General features: G+C 43.3%; 1 protein-coding gene across 2 annotated transcripts in view; it reads right to left on the minus strand.

Annotated features, from left to right (window-relative positions):
- LOC146972758 (collagen alpha-6(VI) chain-like) overlaps positions 1-26,269 on the minus strand; it is a 49,431-nt gene continuing 23,162 nt past the window's right edge. The window contains exons 22-39 of one of the 2 annotated variants that reach the window (XM_085803170.1): positions 25,735-25,770; positions 25,588-25,650; positions 15,005-15,067; positions 11,279-11,341; positions 10,807-10,869; positions 10,670-10,720; positions 10,550-10,585; positions 10,232-10,294; positions 10,068-10,130; positions 9,321-9,356; positions 9,195-9,228; positions 6,708-7,216; positions 4,924-5,014; positions 3,169-3,813; positions 3,000-3,087; positions 1,115-1,230; positions 599-646; positions 1-522 (exon numbers count right to left, since the gene is read on the minus strand). In XM_085803170.1, the coding sequence (XP_085659296.1) occupies positions 260-522; positions 599-646; positions 1,115-1,230; positions 3,000-3,087; positions 3,169-3,813; positions 4,924-5,014; positions 6,708-7,216; positions 9,195-9,228; positions 9,321-9,356; positions 10,068-10,130; positions 10,232-10,294; positions 10,550-10,585; positions 10,670-10,720; positions 10,807-10,869; positions 11,279-11,341; positions 15,005-15,067; positions 25,588-25,650; positions 25,735-25,770 (2,331 nt within the window). In that variant the 3' untranslated portion in view covers positions 1-259. The remainder of the gene's footprint in view (positions 523-598; positions 647-1,114; positions 1,231-2,999; positions 3,088-3,168; positions 3,814-4,923; positions 5,015-6,707; positions 7,217-9,194; positions 9,229-9,320; positions 9,357-10,067; positions 10,131-10,231; positions 10,295-10,549; positions 10,586-10,669; positions 10,721-10,806; positions 10,870-11,278; positions 11,342-15,004; positions 15,068-25,587; positions 25,651-25,734; positions 25,771-26,269) is intronic. The other variant, XM_085803171.1, reaches the window with a different exon arrangement.

A 26,269-nucleotide genomic window follows, 5' to 3' on the forward strand; every position in this document is an offset into this window, starting at 1 on the left:
GAACTATCCCTTTAAAGATCCGGGCTGAGACACTGACAGACGATGCTGAGCTCTGGTGGATTCCTGTCACGTAACTTTTAATAATAATTACAGTATAAAAAAATAAAAAACTGGATCAGTACAAAAACAAAAACAAAAACATCTCATGTTGCTATGGAAACATGGAAACGAGTTGGTCCGGTGGCGGCGGGACCAGGAGCACCAATTGCACCATTGTTCCTTTAAAACGTCCATGAGTCCATTTAGTCCCGGCTGCGCTTCAGCCGAGCGTGAGCTGGGGTTGGGCCACGACTCCTCCTTCTCCTCGTTCTACTCTTCCTCCTCTGCTTCCTCTTCTTCCTCTTCCTCCCACGGTCTTCATGGCACACAGGTTCATACACTCCCTCTGCGTGGCGAAGCGGTTGGCGTTCCCGCCGCAGCCGCCGTACCTGAAGGGCAGACAGCGGCGGTGCTCGCTGCTGAAGAACCACATGATGCTGAAGGAGCTGCAGCTGCCGCGCTCACGAGGGAGCCAGCAAACATCTGGACCAGAGGGAGAGAGTGTGTAAGTGTGTGTGTGTGTGTTAGTAAATGAGTGTGTGTGCAAGAGTGTGTGTACCTTTAGCAGCCAAACGGATCAGTTTCGGTATCTCCGGGATGTTCGAAACTGTTGGGAATCACGGTGACACACACACACAGTTAGGCTTTGGTCTGTAAAATACAGGACGACCACTTCCATCTATATAGACTCAGAATTTTCAAAGTAAAACTTCCTGTAACTGTTAAAAGCTTTGAAAAAAGAAAAAAAAGACAAACACGTTATGCTTCCTGCATCAGACATTTTCTATTCAAATAACATAATAATAATAATAAGAAGAAGAAGAAATAATGGTCAATTGATTTGGTGGAGAAAAATTCTGGCCTTTCCCTAAAAATTCAAAGCATGAAAAGCATAATCTTTTACCATTATGAAAAACATGACATTACTATTAAACTGGCTGTTATTTCTAGGCTGTTTCTAGACATTACGTAAATTAAAGTGTTACTGAACCAGTCTCTGTGTTGTTGTTTTGTTTCTACATGAACGTGTGGTGCTCAGATACAGTGTGTGTGTGTGTGTGTGTGTGTGTGTTACCATTGACGTAGGTCACTGGACTCTGACTGAGGTCTCTGGTCTCCTCCTCCTCCTCCTCCTCCATCATCAGCGGTGGCTCGTCAGCCATCAACGGTTCAGGCTCGGCCGACCCCTGACTGCACACAGAGGTCACAGAGGTCATCTTAGTTTAGTTCTTTTATTTTGTATCATTCATTTTGTAAAAAAAAATAAAAACAGTTTAATGCAAAAATATATATATAAAAAAAATGCAACTCCTGTATGAACAGGGGCAGAAAGAAGCAAACTTATGTTGTGAAAAACATTTGGAGCCATGTCTTGTCAAAATTAAGTCAAAATCTGAAACTTCTGGTCCTACTTTGAACCTCATTTGCTTCCACATACTTTCACCTACAGACTTCATTCAAATTCTGATCTGTAGACAAACTTCTAATGTATTCAACCTGTGTACAACTTCTTCATAGCTTGTACCATTTTTGAGATAAATCCTTTAAAAGCACATGTGCATTTCTGACAAATTTCACACTTTTCAATGAGTGTGTATTGCGTTGGCTAGAGTGAGTGACATCATCGTCAGAGTGAAGGAGATCCAAAAAAACGACTGGAACTTTTCTTCTTAAGCTGCCAGCAAAGCTACAAATGACACTCTACACACAAGAATTTGCCACAGTTTGTAGCCACACTTGTCTTCTGGCTAACAATCTGGTCAAAAATGCAAAGAGATTTAGAGAATCATTTTGAATATTTTTTAAATGCAGCCTGGGTGCTCTCTCTCTGCCATTCACCCCAATACAAATTTTTTCACAGCAGAGTAGAAGGAGCTCAACTTTGTAATTCACTGGAATGGGCATTATACTTTGTTTGAATTCACCAAAAAACAGTCACATCTCACAAAAAAGTCCTCTACTTACTTGATGTTGCTCACTTCTACTCTATTCTTTTTTTTTTAAAGCATCATTGAATATCTCACATTCATTTAAGTCCCAACCTCTGTTTTGCTCAACTGTTTCTGTAGTCCAGTGGTTAATGTGGCTGCAATGCCAACCCTAAGGTCAGTGGTTCGAGTCCCAGCTGCGCAGTCTTGTTAGTGTGTCGGCCACTTTGAACATTAACCAATACCACATAGTCTGGTTGCATGAGCAAACTTGATAATGCATATGCCCCCCCACCTATTCTTTTTACCTCTTTCAATCTTGGTTTGTGTTAACATGTCTCTTGTTTATACCACTGCACTAAGATTGATTTGCACTGGAACTTTGAAAACCAAGAACGCAGCAGAGAAAAGCAAAGCTCTTGAATGATTTGTATTCATCATTTCTTGTCCTGCGCTGCCCTCTGATGGATGTGACAGGCAAAATTAACCTCCCCTCCCCCGCCTTCAATTGGTTACGGGTGTTCGTTATCTCATTGATTACTCGTACCACAGTTTGCAGCACATCATCACATTACAATGAATGACAACAGTCTTAAAAATGGTGTCCTCTCTGTGGCCTAGCGGCAGAATAGAGGTTTAGTGATCATGAGGTCATGAGTTCGATTCCTGCCTCAATCATGTCACATCACTGCTTGACTTTTGATTCCAACTATTCAGCTGTCATTGGACAGTCTTTGATTCCTGATAGTATAAAGCTCATTGTAACTCAGGTCCTCTGTGGCCATATGGTTATTGTGTTAGGTTACCACTCATGACGTTGTGGGTTCAATACCTGCCTTAGACATGTTTCTTGCATGTCATTCCGCATGTCTTTGTCAATTTATTCTGCTAATTCAGCATGGTTCAGCAATGGCTTTCAGCATTCACACGCATTTTCCGTTAGGAAATGCTGTTTCTAGTTTTAAATACAATGTTTGATCCTGATTCTTTGGTTCATTCCTGGTCACATGTGTTAAAGGCCCAGCGACTCACCCCCGACTGAGTAAGTCGCTGTCGCCTCGGCCGGGGAGTCGACTGCAGGTCTGCCTCAGAGAGGGAGGGGGGTACCTGTTGATCCCCTCTGAAACAAACAGGACAGATGTGTCAGTGCAGCGTCACAGCAGAGTCCAGATGTTGCCGATGTGCCGGGTCGTGGCCTCACTGTGGACGGCGTTGAGGAAGACCCTGAAGAAGCGCTGGACGTAGCCCTGCTCGTCCGCCTTCAGCCGGTCCACGTGGATCAGGTGCTGCTGGACCGGAGCGCTGGCCAGCTGCTCCGCCTGCGTGCGGCTGTAGCGGTCGCCCACCGTCACCACGAACAGCGCCACGCCCTCGCACTGGGCCTTCTGGGAGACGCGCTGCAGCAGGGCGCGGTCGGCCGAGGACGTCTCGGTGCCCACCACGGCCAGCAGCACCTTCTTCCTGCGGGCCGGGCCTCGCAGCACCTCCCTCAGGGTGTACTGCAGCGTGTGGCCCAGCGCCGAGGAGCCGCCCCGCTGCTGCATCCTCTGGACCAGGTGGCTCCGCATCGAGTCCCGGTTCTGGTACGTGGCGAATCCGAACTCCAGCTGGGGGGTCTGGGCGCCGCTCTGCTGGACCACGGCCACCCGGGCCTGGGTGGAGGCCTGTCGAGGCTGCTGGCTCACCACCAGCTGCTCCACCACTGAACCCAGGAGCTGCTGAGCACCGGCGAACTCGTCAGCCTGCATCTCCCTGGAGCCGTCCAGCAGCACGGCCAGGTCCACGTCCACCTGCTGCGGCTGCAGCTCGTGGCTGAAGGAGCATCGGTCCGGGTGTGTGCAGGGGTCTGAGCACCGGAGTCAAACATCAGTAAACTGAATAGTGCATATCTGAGGCATTTAGGGCAGTGTGGTCTGGGTCTAGCCTCGTAAACCAGCCTCTCGCGGAAATGCATTTCATTTCATTTCTGAGGGAGAGTCTGGCCTCATCCCCGTTGTAAGCGTTTGGCCTGTAACCCTCAGAAGGCCGAGCCAATCAGCGTCGCCGCTGTGATTGACACAGCACGTTGGCCAATCAGGGACCGACTGGTGCAAAGCCCCGTCACTACACCAACTTGCTGATTGGCTGAATGGGGTTGTCTGTCAACGCTACTACTCCCGCCCAGCTCCCGCCCCCCCAAACGCTTACAGGGGGAATGAGGCCAGACTCTCTGAGAAATGAAATGAAATGCATTTCCGTGAGAGGCTGGTTTACGAGGCTAGTCTGGAGGGGCGGGGGGGTCAATTTTTGAAAACTTATTTTGATAAATTTCACAATTTTTTCTTTTTGATTTTTTAAACATAATTTTGATTGATTTTTTTTACTTAATTTTTTGAGACATTTTACCGTTTTTACCATAGAAATAAAAAAAATAAAAAATTGAGAAATGCCAATGGCCCTAATTTGAATGTACATTCACTAAAAACAAATATTTGTGTATTTCTGGTGTTTGTTTCAAAATTTTGTCCAATGGGGGTCTAATTTGTGTCAGTTTAGGGGTCCTTGAGCTAAAAAAATTTCAGAACTACTGATTTAGGGAACATCTTGGCTGTTTAAATAAACTAAAAAAAAGCAAATATACAATTAGTCGAATACATTGTGTATATTTTTCCATGTATTTCAAATTCAAACTTCAAACTTCAAATTTGATTATCCAGTAGTTAGGGACAAGTTCTTAATTTGTGGAATAATAAAAAGTGACAGTCACAGCGATGGATAAGAAATCAGGGGCAAAATATAAATCAATAAATATACTACATGATAAATGTTGTTTATTTGACCAGCTGAGGGTTTGATCCAGATTAAAACCAAGACTGGATGACATGATCTAATCTGATCTCAGAATCTGTTTTTAGTTTTGAAACAACCCATTTTCAAGATTTGATCTGATCTGGGGCCTGGGATGAAGTTGACGTACCGTAACAAATGGCACAGTTCTTCACATTTCTCAAGTCGGCATCCATGTCCCTCCTCAGCACTGTGAGGACGTAGTGTTTTGTGTCATCAACCTGAGATGAAACAGAGGCTGTCATCACTCAGAGTGGATAAACCCAGAGGAAACATTAGAAAGACAGGGAGCTCAGTGTCTGGCTCTGAGAGAAGAACTCCCCTCTCTTTGTTTCACTGATCTTGCTCTAATATGGAGTCAAAACAGTCGTTAAGCACAAGAATCCATTATTTATCCTCTAAGACAAACTGCTGAAGGTCTGGGTTGTCTCCAAACTCACTCACCAAACTAAACAAAAAATCTTTTTTTTTTTTCTGATCTCTCTCGTCTGGTTCAACAACTTCTACAACTGATGATCAGGAGCTCAGAGAGTTCTTCAGGCTTTGGTCATTTTGGGCTGAAGTCCAAGAGCACATTCATGCCTCTTCCTGATCCAAATCACAGCCAGGGGATGAAATTAAGGAATTCTGGCCTCCACGGTCTAAAAAATGAGGCCACTGGGGCAATGTTTGGGGACCATCAAAAAAAATGTAATTAGAGCTTTAAGTTATTTTAAATAGATGAAAATGCATAAAGTCGTTGACACCTTGACCCTAAATGGAAAGCATACTAATAACATATTCTCAGTACATACCGAATACATATATTACACACTGTAAATTCTCAAATAAAAGCCAAGTCTCAAATCGAAGCCGGGCCTGTTTCCATTTCCTGCAAGTTCTTGTAAATGTACAGAACCTCTCAAAGCCCACGATCGCCCGTTTGAGCGGTTTCTAAGCTTCTGACCCGCAAGTGTTGAAGCTAGGACCCAACGCAGCAGGACTCATGAACATTAATTCCTGAATGCAGCCAAAAAAAAAGGGACACCCGTGGTCCGACCCAAGTTATTTGTACATGTTTTTGACCTGAACTTGGTGCGTCTGGTCGTGCTGTTTGGCCCGTGGAGAACTCTGACTGACCCAAGGAACGAGGCGGAGTCGATATACAGTCTGTGGCTGGAGCACATATTTATTTATTAGGAGTTTAATGGGTACTGATTAAACTTGTAAATCAATGCTGCTCTGGATCTGACTCTTTCCTTTTGTTCTCATTCTGTTAAACAGTAACAACAGAACCATTCGAGAGGATTTTCCATCTTTGCTGAGAATAAGATTTGTTCTAAAATAAATAAAACCCTGTCCCATATAGATGCCTGTCTCTAATATAAGTCGGGTCAGTTTGGCAGTTGAAGCAAACTGGAGAATTTACGGCCTATTATATATATAGCTGTTTTGAAAACTTGGGGGCAATTTCGGCCCTTGGAACATGGTATTTGGGGGCATTCTTGGCTAAATTTTTTATTGTTTATTTGACAAGGACAGTGCACATTAATGAACAATTTGTGATGCGCACATCACATCATGTAAATATGCTGGATTAAGCTCAAAGCTAATTTCCATCCGTAGTCCTCATATTTAAAGACGGACAGACATACCATACAAAATGGGTCATATGGGTCATGGGCCAAATGGGTCATGGCCTTCGCTAACTTCCAACACCGGTCACAGCAAGAGTTGACGTGATCTCCTCACCTAAAATTTTGACAGGAAGAATATCCTGCATTGTACTTATTGATCCTCCTCCTGTTCATTATCAGAGGGAGTTTCAAGTATTAAATCTTCGGACTGGTTGGGCCAGAGGAGTTGATGTGCACAAGACACTGAAGTGGAGGAGGAAAAGAAAAGAAAAGAAAAGAAAAGAAAAGAGGGACCTACCTCCATGGCACGAGCAATCGCAGGCGTGTTCTCCAGGGAGATGATTGCAGGGAAAATGTTGAGGGCCCGGTACTCCATGACGGAGGTGACCATGTCGTTGACGTCCTGGGTCGGTCCACCAGAGAAGAACACGGCCACCTTCCTCATCATCATCCCTGCTCGGACGCGCTTGAAGACATTCTGACCCACGAAGCGCATGGCGGCGGCGAGTTGGCGTTGGGAACTGGTGCGCTCCAGGGCGATGTTCCTCACGGACTCCAGCAGCTGCTTCTTGCTGTGGTAGTCCTGGAAACGGATCAGGTACCGGACGTTGGTGTTGTAGCCCACCACCACCACCCGGGCGCCCGTGGGACAGTTGCTCTCAGAGACAGTGATGTCATCCAGCAGGGACAAGAGGGCAGAGCGCTGCCTCTCAAAGGCGGCTGGGGTCACGTTCTTGGACATGTCCAGACCGAAGACAAGCTCCGTGGGGAAGGCCGGGCAGGCAGACATTCCTGGAGGAGGTAAAGCTGCAGTCAGATAAATCCCAGAATCCTTAGCGTGAGCAGGAAGAGGTTCCTACAGCACTGAATCACAAAGACTCTCAAAGAGAAACGAGCTGTTTCCGAGAGTCTGAGGACGATGCAACAACAATTTATCTGGTGTAGAATAACCACACCCTCTGCATAGCAACAGTCACGTGATCTGCACATCTGGATTGTTTGATGACATTTGGACTCACACAAACAGACAGATTATCGAGTTCGGTGGGGTAAGGATCACTTGGCTGCTACTTGCAGACCATGATGTGGTCCTGATGGCACTATTGGCCTGTGACCTTCATCACTCACTGGACCCGATCACAGCCAAGCCGAGGATCAGAACCTCTAAGTCTGAAGCCATGGTTCTCAGCAGGAAACAAGTCGACTGCCTACTCTGGGAAGTAGTGTTGTGGTACTCGAGACCGGTCTTGGTCTTGGTCAAGACCAGAGTCAAGGTCAAGGCGAGGGTCAAGGTCATAGTCAAGATAGAGGTCTTGGTATTGTCTCAGAATTTACTACATTTGATTCAGTCTCGACCCCCTCAAAATCTTGGTCTTGTCTTGGCCTAGGCATGCTCTGGTCTTAGTCTTGTCTCGATCTTGGGTTTGGTGATCTTGACTACAACACTGTTAGGTAGGGAATGAGTCTCTGCCCCAAGTGAAGGAGTTCAAATAACACTGGAGTGTGACATTGGCTGGAGAATTGGCATGGCAGGAGCAGTACAGCAATGATTGTACCGCACTGTTATGACAAAAAGAGAGCCGAGCCAAAAGGCAAAGCTCTCGATAGGGATGTACCCAAACCCAAATACGTTATTTGGAGGTACACAAATAATGCTTTGATCCCGAAGTTTCTCCTCATTATTCGGGAGCTTTTTTCTAAAGATTTGAATTGAGACACAGCACATATCTCCAACCTGGTCTGGGAATGCCTTAGAATCCCCTAGTCAGAGCTGGATGTTGTAGCCAGGGAAAGGGAAGTCTGGTGGATCTGCTGCCTCCACGACCCAGTCTTGGATAAGCAGATGAAGATGGTTGAATGGAATGGATGGACTCCAAGTCTACACAACAAACTTCAGAACCAGCATGATCTTCTTCAGTGGTTTGAGTAGCAGTAGCTGGTCTGTTGGATGAATGAGCCCTGACCCCTGACCATTGACCTTTGTGGCCCTGTAGTTCACCACTGTTCCTTCCTTTGGACCAACTTTTGATAGACCCGCAGGGATCTGTACGCTGCAGACCAGGAACACCCCACAAGAGCTGCAGCTCTTGAGATGTTCTGACCCTGTTGTCTAGACGACATCACAGTTTGGACCTTGTTGTCAAACTCAAAGCTCAAATCCTGACACTTGAACCATTTTTCCTGCTTTCAACACATCAACTCAGAGACACTATGTTCACCTGCAGGAGCCATGATTCATGTTAGGCCTGATTGTTGTATGTGTTATTTCGTTTTTTGACTTTTTTTTTTAAATTCCGAGTGCATGCAATGGAAAAAACTACTACAACCATTTCAACATTTTTGTCTCTAATGTCTCCCCTGTTTCTTTTAATGATTCCCTTGCTTCACTCTTTTTTGTCAAACTTATTTGTTTATCTGTTCAGCTCATCTCTTCTGTCTGTGACTCACTGAACTTGGACCTCAGTCGTTCATCATCATCAACTCTTGAGTCTGATCTCACCAACAACTTGAGTCCAAAATCAACTCCACACACATAAGACCAGAGAGGGAGGGGGTGAGAGGTGTAGATGTTTATCTGATACTTTCAGTGGTTTGGCAGCTCGTCAGCAGTGGATCATGTGACCATACTCACCACTACCACAGATACACAACACAGAGAGGTACTCACCCGCAGAACAGGCTGTGGACCGGAGAGACAGAGAAACGGGTCAGAACTTTTTGATTTTTTGATATTGTAACATGTTTGTATGTGTGTGTGTGTGTTTGTGTTTCCATCACTCACCACAGTTGTTTTTGATGAGGGTGACCAGCTGACAGTCCTGATACACACACACGGGAGACAGTGTTAGACACAGAACACAGTGTGAAGTGTAGGTGTGGTGGATTTAAGGTGGATTTAAGGTGGACTCACTGTATATCCTCTGGTTCCAGGAGGACCTTTGAGACCCTGGACAGAGGAAACACACAACATCAACTCTGCTCATTCATTATTCCAAAGTGTATTCAGACCTGGCTTGTTTGGAGCAGTTGTTCTGGAACAGGGAGCATTTCACCCCAAAGATCGGTTCGTTTGGTTCGGATGTGGAATAAAACAAGCAGGCCGAGATCCCCAAAAAAGGCTGGTCTCATCTCAGCTCGTTTCCATTCGAGCCCTGGAGTCGTTCGTTTGCAGTGAGAACGTAACTGATTCAGCAACTGACACAACACACAACACACTGCTGATGGTCCATGGTTGTCAACAACCAGATGTGCTGGTTCAACAATTACAATACAATATGCATTTTTTTGGTTGTGTTCGGGTTGGGTTTGGGCCGAAAATATACACAAATGACTCAGATCTGGTCGGGTCAGGCTTCAACCGCAGTTTGGACTGGGTTGGATTTTAATTTTCAGGCTATTTGAGACCTCTATTCCATGTTTTTTGTTTTTTTCCTGGGTAACTTCCTCCTCCTCCTTCCAGGTAAGATTTCTGACCAATGAGAACAGTTGGTTTGTACATGGACCATGGACCACCTTTGGACCATTTAGGACCATTACCTTGTGAACACAAACGGCCCAAAAGAAAAACACAACAACTGTATTGTTATAGCCGCTAATCAGAACAAAGCAAACAAACCCCAGGTCTGAATACACCCCAACCGTTCAATCCCTGTCTTACCCTGTGTCCTGTATAACCCGGATCTCCAGGTGTGCCTGGATCTCCTGGACTGCCTGAGTTCCCCTGGGTGGGTCGGACCACAAAGAAAAGTCACACACGAGGGATAAAAACCCCAGTTAAGATTAATTCCAAGGCAACAAACAAAGAGTTGCTGCTTCACTCACATCTCGGCCGTCGTTCCCGTCACCACCTGGATATCCTCTGGTTCCCTTGTCACCGGGGTCGCCCTGAAACACAACAGCAGCTTCTCAGAGAGGAAACTAAGCTGCACAGGTCAGCACAATAATGCAAATGAAAACAGCTCAAACTATCTAAGAACTATGAATAAATAAATACTGATTCCTGCAGCCGGTGCCAAAGAGATTTGTGGTTTCTCTGCAGCTCCTTGTCCAAGACGTTTAGTTTTTACACCTTGAGCCTAAAACAGATATACGTACAACTCTCTAATCCAAGTTATATATCAGGGTTCGGTTCTGACTCACCGATCCTCCAGGGTATCCAGGAAAACCAGAATCTCCCTGTACAGAGAAAGTCAGAGGTCAGTCTGTGGTTTAGGATGACGAGGTCTAACTTGGACTAAACCTTTAGATATTTCTTTTTACCTTGGCACCTTTAGGTCCTGGAGGTCCATGGCCGTCTCTCCCGTCCAGACCCTGGAACAGAACCGGGCTGCTCAGTCTCATATTAACACACACACACACACTTCATATTGAACTGTAGTTAATGTTCAGCTTCGTACCGGCGCTCCTCTGGGTCCCTCAGACCCTGGAGCTCCCTTCACACCTGGATCTCCTGGTTGACCCTGAAACAACAAATCAGAGTTCAAAACCTTCTTCTCCAGACTCAACTCAGGATTTATAAAAACATCATTAGTCTGAACGCTGCACAGACAAAAGACTTTTTTCATTCTTTTGTCGACTGAACTCTGTGATCTGTTTCCAAGATTTAATTTCCTCCATTGAAGTCTCGATGTTTTATGACTTTTACTTTATCTTGTTTCTATTGGCCACACACACCAGACGTCTCCACACACACCTGGATCCTCATGAAGTGATGAATCCTTCTGATCTTATTTGTTAATGATGAATTCTGATGACTCTGGGTTGTGATCAAATACTTTCAGAACCAGATTCAGACTTTGCTCAGACACAGATCATCTAACTTTGTCTGCTCTCAGTACGACTGACGGGACAGGAAGTGATGTCACAAACCTTCTGTCCGTTCGCTCCTCGACGTCCACCGGTTCCGGGGGGTCCAGGCTGTCCGTGCGCCCCCTGCATCAAACACACCGGCAGAGTTAGAACAGAACCAAACAGCTCATCTGGACCTGAGGGTCAGGGTCACAGTGAACTGAAGAAAACTACATTACCATTGCACATTTATTGTTGTTGTCGCCAATCGAGTTCCTGGTGACCCGATGGACAGCGATCAATGGGATCTGGTCTGGTGGTACTAATTATTTAAGCACGGCGTATAATGAGCATAGACCACGGCCTGTCGTGATATATTGCTTTTATGAAACGGTTACCAATAATGACAATATGAAAGAGGGATACGCAATCAATTTCATGTAGTTTTATTCAACCAGAAATACATATTATCCAATAAAATAGCCTCACTGTGAAAAAACTAGTCCCACCTCTCCAGACGTTAGCTCCTAGTAGCTCTGTCACTGCTCAGTCCCCTCTACCATTGTTAACCCTCTGGAGGTGAAAGTTCACCTTCAACATGTGAATTCAACTACTTTAGTCCATTTTTTAACATCGTAAAAACATCAACTTTCTTTTGCAGTCCGTTGTCATGGATACAACAACTTCCATTCATACCAGTCATACGTGCCTGAGGCGGAGTGATAGCCTACGCTGTGATAAGGCTTTAGAATAGTAGCCGTGGTATATGCTCATTATACCACGGTTAACAACCAATCAGATTGTGAGATTTCACCTTTCCGTTTTATAAGGGAGTACTGTAATAGAGGAGTAATCCTTTTTGCGATATAAAACATCACAATGAACTCGATTGACAACAACAACTTGAATTGGCTGCTCCTGTTATCACTTCGGGGTCAATCCTGGATTTGGAACGTTCCCTTCCCGGTTGATGTCATTTGTAAATTTGTCTCAAGCTTTGTAAAAGTGTTTCACATTTTGTAATGTTGGTTTGAACCTCCCGGCCACCGTAGACAAGCGCTGATGTATGGGCAAGAATTTATGAATCTGATAAGAGATCAGTCACCACCACTTAAAGTTTGTTTAATAAATGAGCGAGAGTGAATCAAGATGAGATAAGAACCACAACTGAGGCGGTGTTAGTTCTTAAAGGGATAGTTCACCCAAAATTGAAATTTCACTCATGATCTCCTCCCCCTCATGTGGACTAAGGGCTGGGAGAAGTTTCAGAGTCCTCCGTGGCTTCTCTGAGTTACAGGGGGTCTCGGCGTAGCAGTGCATGTCCATATGACGGTTGCAAATGGATACCAACTGTCTTCGTAACAAAAAGACACACCAAAAAACATCCAAATACCTCCATGCTGCTCGTATGTAATGTCCCTCTTGTATTGAAGCCCCGAAATGCGAAATTGTCCCGAAAAAATTAAACAAATCTATATTTCAAGTTTGTTTGTAGCGGAAGCTCCTCTTCCCGGTTCGTCAAATTTGGACGAACCAGGGTCCGTCCTCTTCCCAGTTCGTCCAAATTTGACGAACCGGGAAGAGGAGCTTCGAGGAGCTTCCACTACAAAACAAGCTTGAAATATAGACTTATTTAATTTTTTCGGGACAATTTCTCATGTCGGGGCTTCAATACAAGACGGGACATTACATACGAGCAGCATGGAGGTATTTGGACGTCTTTTGGTGTGTCTTTTTGTTACGAAGACAGTTGGTATCCATTTGCAACCGTTATATGGACATGCACTGCTACGCCGAGACCCCCTGTAACTCAGAGAAGCCACGGAGGACTCTGAAACTTCTCCCAGCCCTTAGTCCACATGAGGGGGAGGAGATCATGAGTGCAATTTGAGTTTTGGGTGAACTATTCTTTTAAAGTAAACACAGCAGAAGAAGAAGAGGAAGAAAACGTGAGGAAGTGAAATAAATGATCTTATAACGAGGAATGTTTTCATGAAGTGAACTCAGGTTCACTGGTGTGATTAAGACCAGACACAGAGACAGTGAGAGAGTCCGGCTGCTGCTGCTGCTGCTGCTGTGGTCCAGTGGGTCACTGTGCAGAGACAACACCATGTACTCAGGTCCTACCAGCAGGGATTCACACCCAAACCCCTGCACCACCTCCTCTGGTCTCTGGTCTCTCTCTTGTTCAACCTCTGTGATCGTCTGGTTCTGTTAATGAGGCGTCTAGTCCAGCTCCAGGTCCAGAACCACTGGACCGCAGCAGCAACAATAACAGGTCTAAGCACTGCAAAAACTCAAAATCTTACCAAGAATATTTGTCTTATTTTTTTATTTATATTTTATAAAATGTCATTTCTAGTCAAAACAAATCTCATTATACTTAAAATACGACTCATCACATTAAAAAGTAGCTTGTTTTTAGACACATTTTACTTCTTTCAAGCAGATTGAAAGACTTGAAATAAGTAGAAAAATCTGATAGTGGAACAAGTTTTTCTTTCTTATTCCAAGCACAAACAACTTGCTTTCACTGGCAGATTTTTATACTAAGTGAAAATTTGTTTGGAAACAAGTGAAAATTATTTCAAAACAAGTACATTTTTAGGTGATGAGTCTTATTTTAAGTGGAAAGAGATTAGTTTTGACTAGAAATGAGACATTTTGACAAAAAAAATAAGACAAATATTCTTGGAAAGTTTTGAGTTTTTGCAGTGAGTGGTACAAGGTCCAATTCCAATCTGGTCCTGCTGCTCAGGGAGATTTAAAAACCTGAACTCTCCAGGTCTGGTGTCTCCTCCTCTGTGTCTCTAACCCTCCTCTCCTCCATGTGCATCATTTGTTTCCGACAACGAAGCCGGTGAGAAACCAATCCATGGAGCGGTGGATAAGGTTATTTATCATCTACCACGTTACCATGTGTATATCTGTGTAGTCTTATCTGTCATCAACAAGAGATTATGGGTTACGGGTTAGCGCGTTACGTTTGTGTGGCGGCCAAGAGACGCTCCATTCTCCCTGGAACTAGTTAAAAGGCATTGATTTAACCAGAACTAGGACTCTGGAGCTGGAGACAAGGGACACATGGAGCTGAGTTTCTCTTTAAAGGGACAACGAGGAGTTTCTTCAGCGGTAGAACGAAAAATTCCGCGACAATAAAAAAAGTCTCATATTAATGTGGATGAATCTACGTTACCACTTGTTAATGGGCCCATTTTCGATAAATATATGGTTTTGTCTCTATGGTTATTTTGTTATTATTAGTGGTGGTGGAAATGCTGGGCGAGCCAACCAGCGTTTCTTTACTTTCGGTTTCGTGGCGAGTCATGAGAATAACGCCGCCGAATCTCCGTTTATGGTGGGAACTACGACGGTATGTGATCGTCTTCCAACCTCTGACTTTAATTCTTGATGAATGAAAACATGAGTCTGTCTTGCGCCGGTCAAAGAATTTCACGGTGCGGAGGCTCATAAATGTAGTGAGGAAACACTTCACTTTTCCAAAACTCCTCATTGTCCCTTTAAATCTCTTTACATCCACTTAAGGTCCAGAACAGGCAGCGACTGTATCACTGAGGCCGTCTGAGCCTCCAGAACCTGGTTCAGCTGGTTCCTCTGTTACCCTGAAGTTCCTGCAGCGGAAACGTCCCTATTGAGGTTTGATCGTCTGACAGTGAAGCTCTGAGTGATCCAGCAGGGTTCTGGTCCAACATGTCAGCTAAATGAAGGCTGACACGTCTCTGTTTGCTCTGAGGGACTTCGGCGGCTGTGATCGTAGACGACGGCGAGGACAGGAGGCGTACTGACCTGAGGTCCAGGAAATCCAGAGATCCCTTTCGGTCCCGGTTCCCCGTTGGGCCCTCGGCTCCCCTGCAGAGAAGACATGGACCGGGTTTAAGGACAGTGCTGCAGAAACACACCTGAAGAACGTTCTGCATGAAGCCAGTCAGCTGCTTTGTTCACCACCCAGCTCGTTTAGCCTTTTAGCAGAGAGCAGAGTGTGTTTAAGTTGGATTATGTATTATATATTATGTACATTTTATGTAGTTCATGATTTATTTATAATTCATAAAGTCTTGTTTCTCTCATAACATGCTGCTGTGGTGAATGAATGTTCCCTTGGGGATGAATAAAGTTGAATCTAACCTCACTAACGTACAGACAGGTCGGTCACCGTCACTACGTCACACTGCTATGTTAGAGCTCATGAACATAAAAACATACATGTAAAGATTAAATCTATTACAACATGGAACTAAGTGGGTGAATGTTGTTTCCTGTCCTATCAAAATAAAAGCCTAACTGACAACAAAAATGTATACATCAGTAAATGTGGATATTCCAAAAGCCTAAAATTAATATATTGAATCACGATATTGTTTTTTTTTTTTAAAGTTGCGTATTTATATTACATAAATATCATATAATATAAAATGGTTTAGATTAGATAGTGTGCATGTGTTTGGACTAGAGTGGGAGGAACCTGGAGAGAAGATGTAAAACTTTTTTTTATCATCACTTTGCACAGTACAGTCAGTTTGGATTGATGAATGTTGGTTGTTGTCTGTTGTTAAGTGTGTGTTACTTAGTTTAGAATATATCAACGTGATTTAGCATTTCTTAGTTTTCTTTTCAGTCAGATTAATGTTGTTGTCCTGTCATGTTGTTTAACTGCACAGTCACTGGAGTGTATGCACACATCATTTCACTGCAATGATCTTGTATTATTGTATGAATGAATGAATGAATGAATGAATGAATGAATGATATTTTATTTTCGTGTCATGCCACCACTGTGGTCCATCCCATATGAGATTACAAGACACATTTAATGACAAATACAAAAAAAGGCTAGACAGTCCTTCCTGTTGGTGTTACCTGCCACACAGGTGTGACATAAATAAACTATTTAAGATTACTTAACTATATATCGCTCTTCTTCTCATTACCCAAGCCTTTTCAAGAAATAAAGAAAATGCAAATATATTCGACTGAAAAAGATGCTTTATCTTCTCAGCATCGTCTAACCACACAAATTCATTATTTGGATCTACCTTACTAAACAATTTTTGTCTTATAGAGTCATAGAAAGGACAGTAGAACACAAAATTAATTTCATTCTCCACCTCTTGGATGTCACATAAGTTACAAATTCTATCGTCTTCTGCTGTGCCGACATATCTGCCTGTCTCAATATGAAGACCAAGAATACCAGCTCTCAATTGAGCACACAAATTATATAAGACATAGTTTTCTGGGCCAAATGCCTGTTTTATTTCACAGTAAGTACGCAGCTTTGGTTTACCCCAAGTATCTAATGCCCATCTATCTTTACTTTGTTGGAAAATAATTTCTTTTAATACATTCATCTCAACTTTCTCTTTGTTATAATAACAGTCTTCATATCCAGCTCTCAGCTGGATGTCATATATTTCCCTGTCCCATGCCCCATTGGTCAGAGTGTCCCACTCAAAGATTTTTCTTGCAATCCTGTTAGGATTTAGTCCTGGTATCCTATTCCATAAACGCATGTATGTGACAAATACACTCTGTTGAATCTTGAACAACACAGGTGACAGGCCTCAGGTGTAACACAGCCCAGTGCTACTTAGCAGCAAGGTAAGACGGTAAAGGAAGATGCTGAACCCAGTATCTACAGTGTTTCTGACATGTGAACGCATGAGTCAGTCTCACAGTTTGTGGTCATTTTCCACAGAAGTGTTAACACACACACACACACACACACACACACATGTACGAGTGGACTCATTGAATGACTGGAAACCAGAGGGAAGATCTGTCATTTCTCTTGGCTTCATCATCCTCCTCCTCCTCCTCCTCCTCCTCCCAGCACCACGCGCTGATGGGACAGATACTACCCCCCCACTCTGACCTGATGGCTGCACATTCACTCCTCTCAATGAGCCGTGGTCCTCAGTGAATATGTGTTTGGCAACGCAGGAACTGTTTGCAGCTGCTGTAAATGAATCCGCGTGTGTGTGTGTCTGACCAACCACAGGGGTTCAGTGTTGTGGGTTTAAAAACAGCCTCAGTGTCTTAAAGCAGAAGTAAGCAGATTTTTTGTGTTAATATAAGTCTTAAATAGTTGTATCTTCCGACAGCAATCACTTCTATAGAGTGTTTGGTCTGAAACACGGGTCTGTCAGTCACTCTGCTCTGCTCTGAGCCCAGGAGAAAACTTTCCTTGTATCCTACAACCTTTATCCAATGAGGAGAGAGAACGGCATAAAGGGGCGGTCCTCTCTGTGTGTGCAGCCAAGGGATGCGCCTGAATGTGGTGACGTAGGGACGAGGGCGGGAACTGCTAACTCCAAAACCACCGGATCGCTTACTTCTGCTTTAACTATCAAACGGTGGTTCAGTGAAGTGAACTCTGTCCTCACATGTTCAACACTGACAGTAATCAATCAACAATAATCAGCAATCAATTAAGAGTCACCAATCGACATAATTTGCACATCTTTAGACTGTTGTGGAGGTATTTTATAATCGTTTTATTTTATTCTTTAATGCATGATTATAACTCATCCTGTTACAGAGTTGCAGTCTGAAGATAATTCACCCTGCTAACAGTTAATGGTTCCTGACTTTTGCTCCAACTGTGAAGTTAAATGTAATTTGTCAAACCACAAAACAAAATCATTATTTTTTTTCCCCCTCCAACTATTTATAACATTTAACCTGAAACGTATTTGAAGTTAAATTCATAATAAAGCTGTCAAAGTCGTTGACATTGACGCAGATTCCTTAAACGACACTATTTTTCTTTTTCCAAGCTAAATGGTCTCTGCTGGTCGTTTCATCATAGCCGTGCTGTTTTTATTGGAGCTTATTCTCAGACCAAACACAGACGTCACGTTGAGATAAAGCAGCGTATTTGTTCTTTAGCAGGGGTCAGGCAGACTAAGCCCTATTGTTTTCGCCAGTTTCTTCTTCTTCTTCCTAAAAATCCTACTTCCCATACATGAGAAATCACCAAACACTGCACAAAGGTCCGGTCCCATGCCAGATTTGCTCAGATGTAAGTACATGTCACCATTCCCTATCAGACCAACCAGTTTTGCAACTTTCACCAAAATGTCACCCGTACTTTAGAATCTTTTGTACATTTAAACTCAATGCAAATTATCCAGAGTACATCACTCTGTTTTTTCAAAAACTGTAAAACTTATTAAACCTTTATGGTGCCACAATTTTTGCTCAACTGTCTGACACATTGTCCTATATCAACACACAATATGGAAAGAGTTAAGATGAAAAAGATCAAGACGACGGGGGTGGTGGGGTCTGTGGCCGTAACATGTGAAGATAATAATGAAAAATTATTAATGAACTTTTATTTTATAGTGATTATACGCTTATACAAACATATTCATGGGTAATAATAATAATAATAATAATTTTATTTATAGAGCACTTTCCATCAAAGTGCTGTACAGTTACAGAACGTTTAAAAACACGTGAAAACAGACACAACAATAAAACAACAGTTCAAACATGGATGACAGAGAAGGCAAAAACACCTACTCATACGTGACAGTATACAAGTGGGTCTTAAGCTTAGCTTTGAAAACCTCAACTGAACATGACTGCCTGATGTCCAAGGGTAGACTGTTCCACAACGTAGGTGCGCGGAAGGAAAAAGCCCGCTCACCTGCTGTCTTTTTATTCACCTTAGGGACACTCAGGTAATCACTCGCCTGGGAGCGCAAAGGTCGTACAGGTACATAAGTGTAAACAAGATCTGACATATAGATCGGAGCAAGACCATTTAAAATTTTATACGTCAACAACAGCACCTTGAAATCGGCTCTAACCCGAACAGGGAGCCAATGAAGAGAGGCCAATACAGGGCTGACATGTTCATAACGGGATGATCCGGTCAGCAAACGGGCTGCTGCATTTTGGACTAACTGCAGACCACGAAGGCTCTTTTTGGGCAGTCCAGATAAAAGTACATTACAATAATCTAACCTTGAAGTTACAAAGGCATGAATAAGAGTCTCTGCGTCTTTCAAAGAAAGGATAGATCTTATCTTAGCGATTTTTCTGAGGTGAAAAAATGCAATTTTAGTCACCTCCTTTAAATGTGACTCAAAAGAGAGGGTCTGGTCAAAGAGCACTCCAAGATTTTTTACCTTGTCCTTGCAGTGAATAACACATTCATCCAGAGATACAGTAAAGTGATCAAACCGGTGGCATAACTTTGCTGGTCCGATAGCTATCATTTCGGTCTTCGCTGCATTAAGCAGCAGAAAGTTTGTTGATAGCCAGGTCCTCACAGTGGCCAAACAGGCTGTAAGTTTATCAGAGCAGGACCCATTTTCTGCAACAACTGGCATATATATTTGCAAATCATCTGCATAACAGTGAAAAACAATTCCAAAGGAACGCATAATCAGACCAAGTGGTGCCAAGTATAATGAGAACAGTAATGGACCAAGGACAGAGCCTTGAGGAACCCCGTACCTAACAGGGCAAGACTCAGAAAATGTATTGTTATAGAGAACACAATGAGATCGATCTGACAGGTAAGATCTTAACCATTTAAGTACCTGGCCTGAGATGCCAAAATAGTTTTCGAGCCTGTCCAGAAGTATATTGTGATCCACAGTATCAAACGCAGCGCTAAGGTCTAACAATAGCAAGACAGATGTTGTCTCTGAATCCAGGGCCAATAATAAATCGTTTACCACTTTTGTGAGTGCTGTTTCTGTAGAGTGATTAGCACGAAAAGCAGACTGTAATGGCTCAAATAGATCATTTGAAGACAGGTACTGTAAAAGTTGGTGTGAAACCACTTTCTCAAAGACTTTGGATAAAAAAGCTAGATTTGAGACTGGTCTATAATTAGCTAAGGAGTTTGCATCCAGATTAGGTTTCTTCATTAAGGGTTTAACAACAGCGGTCTTAAAACATGATGGAAACACTCCAGTGGCTAGCGAGAGATTAAGGATATCTAAAATATATAGACCTAGCGTTGGCCAAAGCTCCTTTACAACCCATGCCGGGAGAGAATCAAGAGGGCAGGTCGTGCTTCTTGCGGCCATAGCAATCTTAGTTAGTGTGGCCAAAGAGGTAGGTTCGAAAACAGAAAGAACTTGTTTTACAGAGCTACATATATTGACAACAGAGTCTGATCCCCCAGCAAGAGAATGCGTTACTCTGGATCTGATGTCCTCGACTCTATTATTAAAATGTTCCATAAAGTCCTGTGCTGAGAGGTCAGTGCTGATGACTAGCTGTCGATCTTGTGTCAACTTAGAGACAGTGTCAAATAAAAGCCTTGGATTGTGCTTATTGTTCAAAATCAGATTAGAATAGTAGGCTGCCTTCGCGGCAGACATTCTGGACTGGTAAGTGGTCAAGCTGTTTTGCCATGTTTGATAATGACCCTCCAGTTTAGAGTGACGCCACTGGCGCTCCTGTTTTCTGCAGCTTTTCCTGAGACTTAACAAATCCTCATTTAGCCAGGGCATGGGATTTTTCTGAGAGCACTTCCGAGACTTTGCCGGTGCCACCAGATCCAACAATCCCTGGAGTGCACTATTAAAATTTTCAGTAAGACTGTCCACTGAAAGGGATTTGGTGAAAACTGAGTCAACTGTTGATGGCAGTCTAAGGTTAAGATCATTCAGGGCCCCAGGTCCTATATAACGAGACAACTTCATATTTGGGGATGTTTTTTGAGAGGAAAATAAATTAGGAATCATAATATCAAAAAGTAACACTGAGTGATCTAAAATTGGCAAGACAGAAATTTCATTAATTGACACAGACACCCCATAGCCTAGAACCAGATCTAATGTGTGTCCATGCTGATGTGTTGGTCCAGAAACAAACTGTATGAGGTCAAAAGACTCAATAACATTTAAAAAGTCTCTAACCAGAGGCTTGTCGTTACAACAAACATGAATATTTAAGTCGATCACCAACGATCAGTATCTTTTCATAATGTAAAATAAATCTGGATAAAAAGTCAGCAAACTCCGAGATAAACTTATCGTTGTACTTCGGTGGACGGTAAATCACAGCAATTAGAACAACAGATGGTATATTTATCGTGAAAAGCTGCAATTCAAAACTAGTGACATGATCACAATATGAAATCAATTTGCATTTAAAACTATTATTAAAAAATGAGGCAATTCCCCCTCCTCTACCAGTCAGCCTAGGAGAGCTGAAAAAGCTACAGTCAGGAGGACAAAGTTCCAACAGGGGTGCAACTTCCCCGTCACGCAACCACGTCTCAGTTATAAACATTAAATCTAAGGCATGAGAGTTACAGAGGTCACGAAGTACAAAAGTTTTGTTGGATAGTGACCGGGCGTTTAGGAGAGCCATCTTGATTTTGGCCTCATCATCAGTCACTCGGGTAGTATATTCAGATTTTGCCTATTATTACACACTGGACCTTTAATAAAGTAAATTTACCTACTGCAGTGTTAAGACCAGCAGCTGCAGTTCCTCTCCTGACCAGTAAAGGTAGTCTCCATAGACTCAACACGTTTACAGTCTATGGTAGAGAAACACACTTGGAGCTTTATGACCTCCATAAAGGTGTGTGCCTATGTGCTTTTGGCCACCAGAGTTAACACTAACACACCAGAGTGTCATATGGTTCAACAAAGATGCTTTAGAAACAAGACGCTCCACTACGAGTCAGTTTCCTGTCTCTGTGTCCTGTGGGTTTCTCCATGACTCCGCCCCCTTTAGGAGACCAACAGACAGTGACTCCGCCCCCTTTAGGAGACCAGTAGGCCGTGACTCCGCCCCCTTTAGGAGACCAGTAGGCCGTGACTCCGCCCCCTTTAGGAGACCAGCAGACCGTGACTCCGCCCCCTTTAGGAGACCAGCAGACCGTGACTCCGCCCCCTTTAGTGGGACCAGCGGACCGTGACTCCGCCCCCTTCAGGGGACCAGCAGACCGTGACTCCGCCCCCTTCAGGGGACCAGTAGACCGTGACTCCGCCCCCTTTAGGAGACCAGAAGACCATGACTCCGCCCCCTTTAGGAGACCAGCAGCAGCAGCAGGTCTTAAGGGTGCTTTCACACCTTCAGTGTTAGGTTGATCTAAATTTAGATCGACCTAAATTTGGTCCCGTTTGGGTCAGTGTGAAAGCACCAAAACTAGTGCGGCCTGAGGAGGTGGTCTCGTCTCGTCTCGGTTCAGCTCCAGCCGAACTCTAGTGCGCACTAGTTGATGTGTGAAAGCAACCGCACTCTGGTGCGACCCAACTGCCAGGCAAACTCAACAAGTTTGAGCTAAAAGTGCTCCCGTAGTCGTTGACAACGGGTTAACGCAGCGGGGAGACCGTCCGGTGCTCCGGTCCTACGCAGCTCTGTCCCCACAAACGAAGCAGCAGCAGCGGGGCAGCCGGTCGGTGCGTGTCCGCTGAGTCGCTCAGACACTGGACAGGTCGGCAGGTCCGTCCCTTGTGTCCGCGGAGCAGCTGATTACCGAGCAGCAGAGGTCCACCCTTGTTTACCGGGAACTAACGGGACCGAGCTGGGTGAACGCAACCGGAAACCCGCCGGAAGTACCAAACTAGAAAAGTAGATTGGAACTATTGTTTGCCAAGAGTTATACATACAAACAATATAGAAATACATGACCAGAGCTACTAACAACCGGCGTAATTGAGTCTCCATCATGAAAGTTTTATCAATCAGCGCTTCCAGATTTCAATCGGTAGTCATGGAGACATGACGCTCTCCAAGTTTGGTCCCGAGTGACAAAAAGCAGGCGTGAAAGCAACCGCACTAACTAAAAAATGAAACAATGTATCATCTTAACATTTGGAGCTACACTAGGGTGCGCACTAAACATGTGTGAAAACACCCTAAGTCTATGGACCACTTGCACAATGTAGTGTGACGTAATTCCACTTTACGAGATTATGTCCAGCTATAAACTTTCTCAAAGTGCTTGTTACTAACATTTTAAACCTAAGCCTCTCACTCTTCATAGTTATTCTTATATTGTTTAGAATATAGTCGGTTCAGTTTACATATTTGTATATAGCAGGGCTGCCAACATTTGGTCCCTGGCTGGAGTGAGATTCTGTTGGAGGCCGGGGAAGCGGGGTGGTCACTAAAGCTGTTTTAGCTTCTCAATAATACTGTTTAATGTAGTTTTTTCTCCTTTTGTCTCTCTCTCTCTCACACACACCTGCAAACTCAGAAAGGGTGAATTAGGTGTAAAAAATAAACACCTGTAAGCGGATCCCCCCAGAAGAATTTAAAGAATTTGTAAAATAAATGCAAAAGACAACATTTGCTTTAGATAAAAAAGCATATCAAGTACTGACTGAGGTTTCTATCATTGTAATGACAAGAATGGCTGGAGTGTATGAAACTGGTCTAGTGGGGAGCTGTGGCTGCTCTGTTTTTTTTTTTTTGTTTTGAATGTTTTGGCCTGGACCAGCCTTTCAAGGACCTGTTTCCTCTGTTTCACCATGGACCTCTCTCAGGCCACACATCTTCTGTTCCACCACTTCTGCCCTATTCTCATCTGTATCTTGATAGGTGTACTGTCAGATATTAACGTATGAAAGGAGGCTCCCGTATGCTTGAGCTTTACACTGCTGAATAATCAGAACAGACATGTCCTGTGATTTTCAGCCTTCTATAATCATATTTTCTTCGAGCCGCGTTCAGCCCGAGAATATGTACAAACGACTCGGGTCGGGTCTTCAGCAGCCGTGCATGAGAAATTGGAGGTGTGGCGTGAGAGCGTGTGAAGCCAATCAATCGTGTGGCAACTCTGGTTTATAGTGTTCGAAGCGTTTTTAATCATTGATTGCATCTTGAGTGTAAACATGAGCTCACATTATGGTCGATTCCTTCTTTCACTCCAGAGTCACTTAATTTTTCACAAACCACATCTCTTCTGAACATTTTGACACCAAAATGTACAAATGTACAAATCAGGAGAAAATGACCTGTCTCTGTATCAACAACACACTCTCACCAGATCCGGACAAAGATCTCCCTGGTAACGTCAACTGAAATGCCCGAGCTAACTTACGTTCATAATGCTAAATGACTCTTAGCTGTGTAAATATTTAATGTTATCATGAGAAAACATAAACTGCTCACTTTCGTCTACTGACAACTTTTATAAATTCACACACAAGTTCACAACACGAGGTGGGGGGACGGGTGACAGACAGGAAGTATCGCTGTAACATTTCATATTATTGGTGCAGCTTGTGATGCGCAATTTGTCAGGATAACAGTAGTAGTAACAGAAGGAAATGAAGCAGATAAAGCTGTATAAACATGTGCTGGGAAAACAGATTATTGCGTAAAAAGCTCGGTGTGTGTCCAGGAGAAATGAGCCACTTTGGCATCTGTCCTCAAATTCAGTGGGAACTGGCAACCGGGAAGCTGAAACTGACTTTGTGATTGGGAGATTGAGTGGTGGATGGCGCAAAAGGCCAAAACACAAAATCAAACCACAAACGTGATTTGCGTGCTGCAAATAAGATGTTTAAATGTGAATATTTTGAACCAGAATGTCTGAATATATGGAAAATTAAATAATACTGAAGATCTGAGTTGTCTGTAGACTTTTGAAGAGATAAGAAGAATATATTAATATAGTACATATTTCTGTTTATTTCTCTGATTTACTGTTTTATTTTTTTTTACTTTGATTTGTTTATTTTCTTTCTTTACCCGTTATTATGAACATTTTCCTTTTTCACTACAAAATACACACATTTTGTGGGATTACTCTCATTTCTAAAAAGAAATATGTCTAATGGAATGTGAATCAATAATTTGTGCAGTCCTACAATAAAGTATTAAAAACAAAGTGGATATTCTGGCTGCACTACATTATTTCACATTATTTCAGATTAACATGATTCCTTAGTCTCTGGTGACATACTAGGTTATTTTATGTTTTACCTGACATACGTTTCTTACACATTAAACAGAGGGAAAACAAACAACATGAACACAGTCGTGATAAAAGTAGGTCAAAGTAAAAAAAATTAAAAAAAAAAACTACAGTGTGAAAGAGAATTTTGTTGTAATTCCCAGATTTACTGGAGATGCTGGCTACACAGTGCTAACACTGTCCTCTAACTAATTACCTTCATGGTCGTCAGGGTCCGGCCTCCACTGGAAAAAATAACTTTTATTATGTTGTAACTTTATTTGATGATGTGTTTCATATGAGTTTCTGTTTCGACTCGGGTGTTATTGTTCATGGGCAGCTCATTCCTCTGTTTTGTCTGTTTCTCTTTGCTGCAGTTTGTTGATCTCTCTCTCTGCTACAACTCAAAATGTAAAAATCATGTGCCTTCTCAGTTTTTAGGGAGTGATGCAGGACTGAGCGTGGACTTCAGATGACTCACCTGTGGACCAGCAGGACCTGGGCTACCGGGCTCTCCTTTAGTCCCTTTACCTCCTGGTGCACCCTGCAAAATGCAAAGAAACACAGTAAAATACGGGTGTTTCAAGGTAACAGGATAGAAACATTAACTTAGATAAAGAGTTCCTACCTTCCCTCCAGGTGCGCCTCTCCTCCCATCTGGTCCCTGAACAACAACAAATACACACATTATATCAAAGAGATTTCAAGATGGCTTGTTAAAATAAAAAAAAATAAAAAAAGAGACACACAACTCACAACCAGGGCTCCAGACTAACTTTTTTGATCACCGTCCCAAATTGTCCCCAAATACAATTTGAACCGTCCCAAAAAAATTGTAGCTGTGTCCCGATTCTTTACTTTGTCTTTGTCATCTATAATTATTGCCATAAAATGGCTACTCAGGGGATTAGAAATTAATAAGTGTATGTTGATTTAATACAATTTATTTTGAACAGCATACAAGGGTCTATTGTCAGTCTCGTCAGTCTCAAGAAGTTGTGCAGTGAGAGTGTTGGCTGGCCTTCTTTGTACAATCGTAGATAGGAACACTGGTATTGTTTTCTTTATAAGGCCATCCTGTGTGACTTGCCTCCTTATTTGTGTTCTCTCTTGGCTCCTAAAGTTAACACCAGAAGCTGTAGTCTCAGGCACGATAGATTGAT

The sequence above is a fragment of the Trachurus japonicus genome, chromosome 16, assembly GCF_045865225.1.
Source record: "Trachurus japonicus isolate A0001 chromosome 16, Traja_1.0".
In the NCBI taxonomy this organism is placed as follows: domain Eukaryota; kingdom Metazoa; phylum Chordata; class Actinopteri; order Carangiformes; family Carangidae; genus Trachurus; species Trachurus japonicus.